Source organism: Hippoglossus stenolepis, chromosome 17 (assembly GCF_022539355.2).
Source record: "Hippoglossus stenolepis isolate QCI-W04-F060 chromosome 17, HSTE1.2, whole genome shotgun sequence".
NCBI classification, from domain to species: Eukaryota; Metazoa; Chordata; class Actinopteri; order Pleuronectiformes; family Pleuronectidae; genus Hippoglossus; species Hippoglossus stenolepis.
This window is the reverse complement of record NC_061499.1, coordinates 5,707,537-5,721,787: the sequence shown is the minus strand read 5'-3', so window position 1 is coordinate 5,721,787 and position 14,251 is coordinate 5,707,537. Positions and strand designations below refer to the sequence as shown.

Sequence of the window (14,251 nt, the reverse complement as noted above, 5' to 3'; positions counted from 1 at the left end):
ACTCCTGCTTCTTGATTGGTTACGTCTGCTCGATGTTCACATAAACACACAGCGACATGCGAGGGAATAACAGTGAGGAATAACTCAAGTGTAATTACAATGTTTCACAGGTCTCTCTCTGTGTTGGAATATGAAAAAACTGCAGAACTATAACCCGTGTGTTCAATTAGAGATTTTGCTAATAGTGTTTATACATCAGCGGCTGAATAGTTTATATGCTTGTTGAATACATAGACTGTCTATAAAGATGGACTCAGAGTCTCCACACTATCCAGAAAGCTGAAAAATCCTGGATACAAAAACTTGATCAAACATATTGATATGATAGTAACCATCTTTGAGAAAATGTTTCTAACATATTTACTTTTTTAGTTTGGTCCATGTCCCCTCTGCTAACATGGAGGAGGTGGGGTTTATACTCTTTACTGCAGCCAGCCACCAGGGGGCGATCAGCTACCATGTTATCCAAATTGAAACACAGTCTATGGTTAGTGTGTAGTGCAGAAAACTGAGTGAACTTGAAGATCATGTATCGTACTTGTGTTGCAGTTGTACAAATGTTATTTTTGTGCGATCTAAATACAACACCGCTGTGCCTCTGCTTTCTCATGTAAAACACAGAGGAGCAGTAACACATTACCACAATGTGGTGACTGCTCTGATTATGCATTAACTGATAGGTGCACCACCATGTTACATCAAAATATGCATAATGGGCGCCCTGGCCCAGAGGAGCCAGCAAAACCACTTCTTGAGAGCCATCTTTCTCTTCTCCATTACACGTACGTGGAGTAAATCTGCAGCTAGTGCTCGAGCATTTTTATGGGGTAATGGCTCGTCTCGGAGTACAGTAAGTGTCCTATGGATATTGATCCAGGTTGGTAAGCTCATGAGCGAGTGCTGGGAAGCTGAAGGCGTGTGCTCAGGAGTCTGGTCTGTCCACGCTGTCTGGGCTCCTGGATGTCCGGAGGTGGTCAGGGAGGCTGGAGACGGCAGCAGACTGAGTGGAACCAGCCGCGCTGTCGGGCCACCGATACAATGACTTTTTAATGGCTTCTCATTTCACTATAAACTAATGAATGCGGCTCTGCGCAGCGAAACCCAACCCACCGCTTCTGGTTTAAAAAGGCATAAAAGAGCAAAACTATTGAGCGTTTTGGGTTTCATCGACCGTCGGGGTCATTTTTGTTATATGGAGTTCAGCTTGTGATTCCACACCATCGTACCATTTACAGAGTTCACTTCTGAGAGCATCATGAACTCCATTAAGTTTACACGGCTGTCGGCAGTCAGACTCTGCAGATATTTGGCCTCTGCGGTGCAGGATCACGTCTATACAAATAGTGTATTGACGGCTAAGCTCTCTGCCAATTTCCCTCTGCAGCCGTCACATTATAGGGCACGAGCTACAGTAATGTTTCAAAGCCCTGCTGGACATCTGGTGGCCAAGGACTCTCCGGAGACGCTGGAAAAGAGCAGAACATCTTGCGTGATGTCAGTGGACCTGTCAAAGTAATCTGTTTTCTTCTGCCATGGGTCACAGGCCAGAAAACACACACACACGCACACGCACGCACACGCACACACACACACACACACACACACACACACACACACACACACACACACACACACACCATGTGTGTGACTTGAGTGCCAGCGCCTCAGGCTTTCCCACCTGTGCACCCTCTCCATTTCTGGCTCTGTCTCTCTTTTCATCTTTCTTGATTATTCTTATTCTTATTTTCCTTTCTCTCTGTTTTCTGTTCCCCGACATCGTTTTTCCAATTTCTGCCGCTTCCCTCTCTCCTCATTACGAGATCCGCACGTGCTCGTTCACACTCGTCCGCGTCCTGCCTCTCGCGTCCTTTAGAGTTGGAGGTAAAGCGAGCGATTGTTGTGTTTCGTGCATCCTCTGCTTCTCCCTGGGTGAAACCAGATGAAATGCGCTCTCGCCTGTAACCTTGACGCCGCTCAACTCCCTCTCTGCTCTTTTTCCCGCAGAATAAAGAAAATGGCCGACACCGGCAGACCAGAGTGGAGCGTTTGGAGTGAGGCGAAAAAAGTCTGTAATTGGGGCCCCTGAGCGGGAAGTCCTCACTGCATGTCAAGGAGAATTATAGCTCGAGGTTATGAAATGGTTTTTTTTTCTTGGGGGGGCGGTGGAGGGCTGATTCTTTTTAGACTCCATTGACTGACTGAAAGAAAAGCAGCAATGGGGTGTCCGCTCTACCTTCATTACCCAAGGCCAGTTTCAATTCATGCCCTAATGAAAGGAGCTTTTGCTTTCACAACCGGGGATCTAATTACTCTCATGTATTTCATAACAGCGGTGCCCTCGGAGGTGTGTCACTATATTGTGCGTGTCTGCGTTTAGGCTTCCAGGCCCTCGGAGACCCACAGCGTTAATGAGCAAGGTTAGAGCCCGGTGTGTCGCCCAAGCAGTGCAGCCATTTGCTCCTAAATGACATTTCCTTTGTGAGCATGAGCCCATATTAGTTCCTAACGTGCAGAGTCACCTGAAGCATCCACACTGTATTCATATCCTGAGAGGGGTATGGATGAAATCGTGGGGCCCTTTATTAAGTATGATATTACCATACACGTTAAACAGAATGAGGAAAAAGCCCTGTTCAGTGTGTCGGACAGAGGTATCCACTCTGTCTTCACCTTAACCACATCTTTTAGCCTCCGAGCCACAGATGGAGTTCTCCGAGGGAGGAATCTCACTGACAGGAAATTATGAAAAAGAATTAATTTGACCTTTGCTCGAAGCAAGAAAATGTGAGGGAGACGAAGAAAGGACGGGGACGGAGGGGAGGGCGGGTAGTGGGAGTCGAGGGAGGCTTAAGGAGGAAGTGCCTCCAGAGAGGGCAGGATCCTGAGGAGAGAACTCGGATAATGAGAGCTCTCAGCTCCCAACACACTCCAGCGAGAGATCGGATTCACCGAGAAGCCCGGAGGAAGGACAGCAGTCACCCTGAGCTCCTCCAGTCTTCAGAGTGAACACATTCAGTAAAGACTTTAGGGTAAAGACCTTCAATTTGCTCATGAATTTCCTTCACTAAACACCCCGGCCTTGTTAGGACCCTGCATGGTCAAATTCAATTGTGTAACAGATTAGATAAAGTGAACATTATAAAAGTTTAACCCTAACATTACCAAGTTTTACCAGTCAGTACTGTCACATGAACATAGGACCAATAACTCTGATCCTATCGAGGAAAATAAGTTGAAAATGAAGTTTCAACGTGAGTTTGACTTGAGTAAAAACTGTCTCTTTGAGTAAGAGTGTTTTTGTTGTTGTACTTCTCTATGATTTCACCGGTGTTGCCTGTCTAGATAATAAATGTTGGAACCTTTACAACCTGGTTTTAAAGTTGCTCCTTGATGCATCTTGACAATTTGCGGCCATAAATTAAGACCTAAAGCCACGGTGCTGTTAGATCTTTAAAGTTAGTAAAGGTTCAGTAAAGTTTTTCAGTGAGTTCAGTTCTGCCTGTTAGTTTTGAAAGTTATTGATTCGGCTGCTTGGTATCTCACAATCATCAGGCTGTAAAAGTGTTAATCTCCTATAGTGATTCTAGCCTTTATTTGTGCTTAGCTCAGTAAAGTTTCTCCAGTCACTCAAAATCATTATGTCAGCAATGTTGAACTAGTTAAAAACCATGGAACATACACAGGAGGACATCCTGTTCAGTGAAGATCTCTGACTGAGGAGATTTCCTCTGTGGAGCGAAGAATTCATTAAGGCGCCCGGAGCAAAGGAACCATGGTCCAGTAAAGCACGACAGGAAAGATTCCTTCATTCATATTCACTGAGCTTTCTCACCCTTGTACGACGAGTATTAGGGACGTATAGAAGATAAAAAGTTTAAAAGACTTGAAGATAAAGTTGTAACTGAGAAGCTGTCAGCGGAAATGAGACATTAAAATTAGTTTAAGAAATAAACAAGGAGAACCCGTGTTCTCAAAGATTAAGTAATTACACACTAAAGGATACTTCACATTCCTCCTTTAAACGCAGGAGACAGGCACACAGCCAAAGATTAAGACTTTATTCTCAAAACCTCAAATTAATTCCTTTTAAGAGGATCTAACACAACGTCTGTATCACAAAGTGAGAAGCTGGAAACATTAACACGAGAAGAATCTCTGTAAACCACAGAAATATGGAAGCAAATAAACTTCTCAACAACTTACAACAAAAGTAATAATTCTGGACAATAAGCACAGATGGAGGCAAAGTGATCCTGTGAAGCGTCTCTGTCTAATTTCTAACAAAGTCGTCCCCGTCTTCTTCTTTGTTGAACGAGACTCCGCTGCAGTAAATGAAGCATCGGCAGCGATGCCTGTGTCCACATCCACAGATTAGCGCCGTGCCGTCAGAAAACCACTTTCATCGAGCTCCGTCAGCTGTGTAATTCAAGTTTCTTTTAAGAGTGATGATTTCACAAGCCAGTAATAGCATATTTACTGGCACGGGGCTGTTATTGAAAATTCTGAAATGGTTTTAAGCATGAAATTGAATACAGAAGTTTTTTTACAAGGGGGGGGGTTGAGAAGGGGAGAAAAGCGACGGCATCCAATCTTTGTATTAAAGTTAATTCAGAGACATTCGGAGCCGTTTCCAGAGGCTTTCACACTAAACCGTGGTTAAATGCCATTATCTAAAAATACATTAATTACAACATTCTCACTCGCTGTTTACCATTGTCTCCCAATCAAGACTTTTTAAGCTGTCAGGGGGGTTAATGGGAAGTCATTAAGGAGGAGAGCTCTCGTTTGTCACCCTAACCCTCTACATAGTTGGTCTCAGGTGCAGAGAGATCTTCATCGTTTCTATGGATACACATATTAGGGCTAAATATAAACGGAGCAACGAGCACGTCTGTCTCAGTCAGAGACATTGACAAGAAAAACACTGAATTGATGAGACAGGAGCTGCTGTTCAATCTGAATCTCCATCAAGTTGAAATCATGAAACTCCAGAAAACTCGGTTGGTTTTCTTTCTATGCATTTATTACATATTTGAACATATTTAACCTTTTTTGTAAACGTGATCAATATATCTTATAGAATATGTGGTTGGTGTATCTACAGTAAATGTGTATAAATATATATATTTGCAACCAGGATTCAAAGAATGTCAGAGTTTCAAATAAGAGCTGAAAAACAGCAGAAAATAGTTAGATGTCGTTGAATAATATGATAAACTTACATCTATAAGGCCAGGATGTCTGTAATAAAGGCCGGGTGCATCCTGCAAAGTCAAGGGACGCAGGCGCTTTTTATAGACCTAGGTTATAGAAAGAGAGAGAGAGAGATAAAGAGACATCCGCTATCTATACAGAGAAACGTTGCAGAGGACAGCGCCGAAGCGAACAAGGTAGAGGGAGCAGAGGTGTTGTGATTACTGCGGCGTACCCGGGACAGAATTAGCTGGATGGACAGTGATTAACCTTTAAGGTTTGCTCGGCCACAGGAGGAAAAATAATTACACCGCCCGCCTCCCTCCCTCTCTCCCTCTCTTCCACAGGGGGCGTGAGAAGGCGGGGACTCGCTGTTTACAGTCAACAGAGACGGAACGAGACGCTCCAACAACGGGAGTGGAAGGGGCGGCCTGATGGAGAATACTGAGCAGTATTTGTCTTCCATCAGACGGAGGAGGGTTTTCCTTTTCTCACCTCCTTCCCTCTCTCGCACTCCTCGCCCTCCCTTTCCCTTCTGTCTCATCACCACCTCCTCCTCTCCTCTTCTGTTCTCATCCTACCTTCTTGTCACCTACACCGCGCGTCCCTCCACTCTCTCTCCCCCCACTCTTCTCACCATCCCTTTTTATTCGCTTCATCATCTCATGCCCGACACCTTTTCACTTCGTTTCTCTCTCTCTCTCCGTCTCTCCTCTCTGGCTCGGCCTCCTACAGCTGTGTTCGCCTATAGCTAACAGCTTGAGGAAGTGCGTCCAGGGCCTAGAAATACTCCAGCGTCTCTTCTCCGCGCAATATTTTCTCTCCCTGCCAAAAGCATGTCCAGAAGCGACAGCTTAGGAGACTTAAAATACTTCTGTTTCCTTCTCCTCCTTTTTTCTGTTTCTCACCATTCCCATCACATGCTTTACCTCGAGAGATACTGTAGCTGGTAGATACAGGAAATTAAAAAATGGATATGATAATGCATGAAACTATCAATATTAAAATAAAGGGTTATATTTCTATAAAATTCAAACTTCTCTTAGCTAATGTTATTCCTTCCGGTACTGAATCTGATTTAATACATGCGAACCATGTGCGTTCAATTCCCGAATAAAAATATAATAAAAAGAAGTTGTTTCTTCTCATCTATTCAACATCTTTTATCCATTTGCACATTTCCCCCCATCAACCCTAGTTCAGTCTTTTCTGTCCCTCTGTCCATCCTCCCCGAGGACCCAGACGGGCTCCAGTAATAGGCTGCGTCCTGCTGAGGCCAGTGGCCTGTCGCCTCTGATGGTGGTGGGCTGTCGTTTCCCATTTCATCAATATGGAGGAGAGGGAGAGGGAGAGGGGGAGGAGAGGAGAGGAGAGGAGAGGAGAGGAGAGGAGAGGGATGGGAGGTTGAGAGTCGCCCTGAGCAAAGTGTCATCACTCAGCTAAACTTTCTCCCTTACACTCTCCATTTTCCACTTGCTCGGGGACCAGCGGTGGGGATAGAAGCTGCTTTATTACACCCCAACGGTTTTCCAAGAATTTCAAGGGGAGACAAAGATTCCTAGAATTTGTATGTCGGCCCCTCCGGCAAAGCCGTGTTTGAGAGTCTGTGGGCAGACTGGTGCTGGTGGTGGTGCTGGTGGTGGTGCTGGTGACGCAGAGAGCTGATGGTGGAGCTGATGGAGGAGGGCGGCTGCTAGAATTGCAGAGGAAGAGACGAGGGAAGCTGAGAATCACGGGGTGAGGAGGAAGCCGGAAAATAACAGCGCTTGGGTATTGTTATGAAACAAGATGATGATGCCTTGTGCGAAGTGAGAAGTGTGTTGTGGAGAAAGCGCAGAAAAGATGGTAAAGTGAGAAACTGCAGGGGGGGGGCAGAGTGCATAGGAAAAGCAAAGAAAGGAGGGATGACGGTAATACAACATATACAAATGCGTTTGTGTGTGTGAAAGCAAATTATATATGGAAAGCTGAAGCATATTACATGGTCAAAATAAATAGGGGCAATAATTCTGATAAAAAATTCACATACTGTATGTTAAGGTTTCTGTAATTTGGATTTTTATTTACTTTACTGAAATAAGCACATTTCTATGTGTCTGTGTGACAGTCAGAGGTAAATGAGGCCTTCGATATTGAGAAGTCATAATATTAACATTATATCACTTTTTACTAAACGATATTCAAAAAGACAATTTTGTACATGACTCTGGTTGCATAATCTTCTTTGAGTCATCACTTCCTGCGGGCTTCGAAACACGCAGTGATTGCCATGGCTACAGATGGCGTGTGCATAAATTCTGCAGAGTAAATGATTTGAATATGTATCAGGATGTGAGATGTCAGTCTCCTTGTGAATAATCTTTACCCAGGAGGGATGCAGATACAGCGTGTGCTCGGGAAAAAAACCCTGAAGTGTTGCGCTGTGGTGTGAGCGGATTATATGTTCGATGTGTGAAATGTGTCGACGATAATGTCAGCGTCATTAACGCCGGGTGCGAGTTTCAAGGCTGAAGAATCTACCTTGTGTGAGAAGTTGAAGGGTCCTGACTTCCTCCCGGACCCGCAGCTGCAGGACCTGCTGCAGGATGTGCTGCCTCTGGGCTTCCTGCATGATGCCCATTCTTTCCAGCTTTCTGTCCGTCAATCTCATCAGAGCCCGCCCTAAGTAGGGGGGAAAATAAAAACACAAGGATGAGGCCACGTGGATGAGCAACATTCCCGAGACTCATTTTTGAACAAGATTACAGGCATGTGCAGCGTAAAATATCTCATATATCTGAACCCGAATATCATTTCAAAAGTTTTGTTCAATCTCGTAGGGTCTCTCTAATCCATAATACAAATACTTGAGCTCCATATCAGTAACAATCCACGTCCATAGTAACAAACCTGAAAACGTGTGCCGCTGTAAACAGGAAGCTGCTTGTTAAGTTACAGAAATCTACTGTGAACGAGAAGCGATAATGATGAAAAGTAAGAGCAGGGATTTCTTTTATTGAACCTTATAAAAATCTGACTATGGCAGGAATTCTGATCGTATTCTTTCCCAATGCAGACAAAAGCCAGATGTTAGTGGAAAAGCAGCTATGGCAACAGGAAGTGAATGTGGGTGACTGTCTCATTGTTTTCAAACTAAAACAGGGTGGACCAGTGTCTCCAAACTTCTCAGTTTTTAGGCGCTCGCTAACTCCAAAGTAGTGCAGATGCCGGGGCGTCAGCGTAGCAGCAGAGATGCATTTTAAAATCTAGAATGTCGCAGTGTGGATGTAGCCTGAAGGTTAAGGGACAGAAGGAGACAGAAGGCAGTGGGGATTCTGTCTGCACTGCTGGAGACACTCTAAAAGATAAAGCATTTATGTCAGCGGAGGAACAGATTGAGGAAACGCACACAAACAAAATGTGGTCACAAGATTACAGCTGCATAAATCATCAAGAGTGAAAATTCTGCAGCTCTTCAAGGCTGCAACATTGTTTGTGACAGAAAATCAAAGTTTTATGAGTCCTCCCGCGTCACGTGGCCTCCGATGTGTCTGAAATTTCTATTAAGCTCAGCGAAACGCATTGTTCTGAAACGCAGCACGTTTCACACGAATATCGTTGCAGCGGATCCCTCCAGCAAATTCCCCTCACAGCTCTTTCCTTAATTGCAAATCCTTGTATAAAATCCATAATTTAATCATTCAATCAGTTTCTATGAGGAGGATTTGGGCTGCTGATAAAACGCGAGTGGAGTGTGGTGTAATTATTAACGCTCGTTATGAGTGCCTTTGTATCGCGGGATGGTAAGCAGATAGGGTGATTATTGGGGGTAATTACTCGGCATTAGGTTGGACCCCGACAGCTCCCTTTGCTCTTTGGCCCCGATGGCAGAAGCCGTCTCCGATTGGCTGACGGCCGGGATACAGATCGCTCCAGTGTGTTTACGGTCAGATCGTTGAAAGAAACAAATATGACCTCGTTTGATGAGAGTGAAATTGAATTCCCGAGCATTACACGGGTCTTCTTGATCTTCTTCAATGACGATTTTTCACAACAACAACAGAGAGACGGGCAGACTTGATCATTTCACCTCTCATGACTTGTACGGACGATCTGTTTGAGCTCATTAGGACGTGCTGAGACCCACAATACCACTTTACCACCGCGGCACAAAAGATCAGTTGGAAAAGCCAAGTACCGTTAAGTTTGAGTGGTATAACGTCGACTGTGTTCGAAGCCGCGGCCAGATGGGGCTAAAACGCCAAAACGTGGCTGAGGCTTCGAAGCAAAATGGCGCTCAGAGTACCCATTACTGTACATAAACACTGGGGAGCTAAGTGGAGTCATAAAAAGATCAGAAGTGAGGGGAGCATATTAAACGGGAAGATGGAGAGACAAAGATTAGCGAGGTGGAAAGAGAAAGTGGACTAATGAATCAAAGGCGGGGCAGAGGGCGGAAAGTTGGGGAGGAGAGGGAGACGTACAAATTGACAGAAGAAAAAAAACGACGTGCACATAAAATATGCGGTTATGAGTCTATAAATATTGAGTAACCGTCGCGTGGCACCTCGCCGTGTAACCAAAGATAGATCGGCATGGAAACAGAGGTTCGCCGTGTCTCTGCTTCAGGGATGTTTGTCTCCATAACCAGGAGACAAACAGACGGATCATACATCATCATCGCTCATGTTTATATGAAACACACTAAAAAACCTTTAGGGATTATTTATTAAAAATATTCACATGTTGAGTGTTTGAATCATAATTGGAATTTTTCTCCTTCAAATATTTTGTATTTATTTTCAGAATGTGCTAAAGTCTCTTTAGTTCCAGATGTTTAACTTATGAGAGCTGGTGGAGTTTGAGCTTTAAATTACAGTTAACAGCAATAACACATATAAATCAAATGAAAATCTGGTTTATTGGCCCAATGTATATAAACGGATTTGTGTAAAAGTAAATTTACTGGACTGATTCCAAAGGTTTTTGTAAATACCTTTCATTTCCACATCCACATTTATAAACATAAAGCCCAGGTTGAAGAATAGTTTTACTTCTTAATACCATAAGGTGTAATTTTCTCTTTACACCTTTGAAACATGTCATTAGTTCGGCGTGTTGTGTTTGTTACAGCTCGTGTACTTTGTGACTTCTCAAGTGAATTTACTGTTACGACATGATTCAGATCACGGACTCGTGTTTTATTTGCTGATGTCACAACTCAACCGTCTGTTTGCATAAAGCTGGAAGTAAACAACACTAAGAGCAGGAGCTGCTGATGACTCAGCAGGTTTCTGCAACAACATGCTGATGCTGAATATTGCAAACGGGGGGGGGGAGATGTCTTAAATAAGTAAATATAATAAACAAAAGGTATCTGGGCTTGTTGAAATGGGAAAAAACACAATGTGGCAACATCCATAACATACTGTATATAGACACGTGAGGCAAGGCACGTTTATTAGTGAGGAGCATTTCAACAACAAGGCAACATGTAGCCTATAGGAAATGCTCTGGATGTGTATTTTTATTTTTTATAAATTGATAAAATGCATATGAAACTATAATAAAATATTTAGTATAAAGGTGATAAGTTTTCAATGACTCAGGAACCCAGGGTCCATGAAACCTTCCAGTTACCTTTCAGAACTGATCGTTGAAAGGCTCTCACATTGTTTGATTCACTAAAGTTTCTATTGAGATTCGAATAAATCCGTCCTGTTGTCTTCTAACAAACTTGTGAGCGTATAAACGTGGGCAGGTGGAGTTCTCGCGGATGCCTGGAACACGAGGAGCTCGGTGACTCTGAGCAAACTGCCAGTTCTCGGCGGCGGCTGCCAACGCTCTGCTCCTTCCGCCCGGCGAGGCAGCATCAGCAGGGTAGAGCGGATTCTGTAAGGAGTCCAAGCTCTCACTGTCTTCGCCCTGCGGTTCTGAGTGACTGGCGTCAACAGACCCACCGACAATCTCAGCTGGGAATTTTTCAAACCACAATTAATCCAGTGAGCAGTGTAGCGTGGCCGCGAGGAGAGGAGGAGGAAGAGGAGGAAGAGGACGGGGGGGCAAGGACAGAAGAGGGAAATTGGTCAAGAGGAAATAAATGTGAGGGTGAGATGCTTTCAGAAAAGCTGAACGTCTGGACAGTGAGAAAAAAAGTGTCCATCTGCAAAAGATGTAGCCAGAGACGTGAGACGTGAGTAGTTAACAGTCCAAACAATGTCAGGCTGGTGTTGCCGCCTGGTTAATTCTCCACAGCTGCGGTGCTGTGACGGAGCGTGGCCTGCGTTTGGCAGATCAACGCAAAATGGCAAAAAGAAGACGTGGCAGAAAACCGTTAACCATTGACCCAAAACATACACGACACTCTCGCACTGCGACGCCAAGTTCCGCTCCTCGCTCAGCTGCAGGGAACTTAATGAGGGCGTTGCGTTCGATCCCCTACAGGCCTGAGCCGTGCCATTGCTCTCCAGCACTGTAGGGGGCGCCGCAGCCAGAATCTACAGAGACAAATTCAGGAAAAGGAGAAACTGTGAGCATTTTTCGATCATCCTGCGTTTCCCATAGACAAACATGTTTATAAAGATGGACGATGTGACAACTCTCAAAAGTGTCTCATTGTTTGTTCAAGTGTTTTGTTTTTGCTCCTGATCATCTGGTGACTTTTGTTATGGAACCTTTCAGTGATTTTAAAGTTCTATCTTATCTTTAACTACTTTGTTGATGCTGTAAAAACAGGATGAAACGACGAGATTGACAGCTGAGACGAACTCGCAATTGGTCGTGTGTGTGCATCGAGCTCCATCCCCCTCCCCGATCGCCTTTGCACAGAATCTGATTTCAAATGGCGTCACTAGCTAGAAATATCTTATTGCCATTTTTGTACAACTGGAAGTGGAGATGCGTCGTCCATGTGTAAAATCAATGCTGCAGACTGCAGTGTTTCATATTTTAAGAGGCATGAGCTGAGTTTGTTTGCTGAGCACCGACTAGGATCAGGATCTGTGGCGAGCGAAGGGCGACACGGTCACTTACAGTATTCAAACCCAAGACTCTACTCCTTTTATATACGTCATTAACATAAAGTGATGATATGTGTGGATGCTTTTCTTAGATAAGCAGATGTTTTGTGTATTTGGTGTTTTCTACATACATCAAACCGACACTACTTGCCTGTTTATATATTGTAAATTGACACCCCTTCCCTGCTTCCCTCTCCCTCCTATCTCACTGCTCCTCCACTCTCACTTGCCCATTCAGAGAGCTGGACTACCATATTTATCAGCCCTCCTGGAATGAGGTAAATAATTTCTTCCCCTCTTCCTGCACGAGAGACGAGCTGCTCCTGCTTCCACTGCACTCGGAATATTTCTCCCGTTACCTGTAGCTTGTACCGAATGTAGTTTTACACACAAACCAAATATGAGCACACGTGTTATACACACGTACTTTACGTAAACACACTGTGACGTGCGCACAAACACATCGTCCCTGGGAAGTAGATTAATGAGCGGTGGTGTCGGGCTGAGGCCGATTAATCTGCAGCAATAGCCTGGCACAGTCAACCACGGCTTTGATGAATGGGAGCTTAAACTGCAACCGTACGCGCGCACACACACACACACACAGAAACACACACCAATCTGACATAATGGTACACAGACACAGATCCTGCAGGAATTTGCTTCATTGTGCAGGTGGTGCTGGAATGCTATGCTACTTATGGCTGCGTGGGGCAGAAAGGCATCAGAGAATTAACCCTCCTCTGCCTCCGACTTCACAAATGCTACTTTACGGCCCCGTTGTGTTTTGGCAGCTGGTTCATCCTGGTGCACGAATGCATTTCTCTTCTCTTCAGGTAAATTCTCGATACCAGTCGCACATATTGCTCAGACTTCTTCCCGTGCAGCTGTGGGCCCAGTACGCGTGTCCTCTGGGGATGGATGTCACCGAGCTGCGTCTGGCAGAGTGAAGTCCAAACCTGCATCACACTCTGTCGAACACGGGATAACAAGTGATGCGAGTGCAGACGGCTGGATTTAGTCAGTGTACTTCTTGCTGCCCTGTGCAATAGGATCCCCCCCCCCTTTCAAGAAAGAAAAGCAAGATAACAGCGTTGGATGCAGCTCACTGGCGATGACAAAACACAGCTACGCGGCAGCACAGGGCCGATCCTTCACTGGTCTTCACTGTGATGCGGCACAGCTTGAAGTCCTTAAAGTAAATGGCGGCTGATTGTCCCAGTCACAGAGTTGCTTGTAGCCCTGCGGCTAAAAAGGCTACTGCCGCCACCCGGCACCTGTGATCCAATGCTAATGCTATTCCTTACTGCAGGAGGAGGCCGGTTATGATCCCAGAGAGAGGACGGGGTTCAGTGTAAGTAACGAAGCTGGTCGTGGAGAGACAGAAACGCACACACACAGACACACACCCACACAGATAATAAGCCGCCTCGACTCGTCGCAGCAGCGGCAGCCTCATGCTGATTTCACCACTGTTGATCTATTTCCGTGTGCCGATCATTATACCGCACCTCTGTTGGTTAGCCGCAGCCAACGACCTGTAGACGGATCACTGGCACTGGGAACAGACAGACATTTACTGTGGAGCTAACTAGCTGCTCTGAGTTTAACGACGACAGATTTCCATGGTTACTATACGAGGTCGTCTGACTGCGACGACAGAAAGTTAATATCTTGTCATGTGGAAGAAATGGAAATGATTTAATAAACACAGTTGATATGATGTAAACCTTTTGATAAGTCAAGTTGTGATTGAAATAAACAGCAATGAAACTGTCGTGCAAACCTTAATTTTATCATGTAACATAACCGTCATGGTATTTAAACATATTTTAGCATCTTTCAACAGAATCATGATGTTTAATTTGTAAATTATAGTAATTTACGGTCAAATAGGGGCATTGGGGCATGGATACCATGTGACTGACAGCTAGTACCGTCCAATGGGTGCAGGTCGCAGGTGTAGGTGGGCGTGCACTGTCCTCAAGATCCAGTCAGGCTCCACCCCTTGCTACACCAAATATGGTTACTTCTGTTGTTGTTTTTTAAACAGTGGTAAA

General features: G+C 44.8%; 1 protein-coding gene across 3 annotated transcripts in view; it reads right to left on the bottom strand.

The window, feature by feature from the left end:
- Positions 1-14,251, bottom strand: part of samd12 (sterile alpha motif domain containing 12) — a 95,610-nt gene that overhangs the window by 47,907 nt on the left and 33,452 nt on the right. For all 3 annotated transcript variants that reach the window (XR_007034953.1, XM_035182771.2, XM_035182770.2), the window contains exon 4: positions 7,714-7,854. Coding sequence is in view for 2 of the 3 variants with exons in the window: in XM_035182771.2 (XP_035038662.1) it covers positions 7,714-7,854 (141 nt within the window). In the remaining variant the exon portion in view is untranslated. The remainder of the gene's footprint in view (positions 1-7,713; positions 7,855-14,251) is intronic.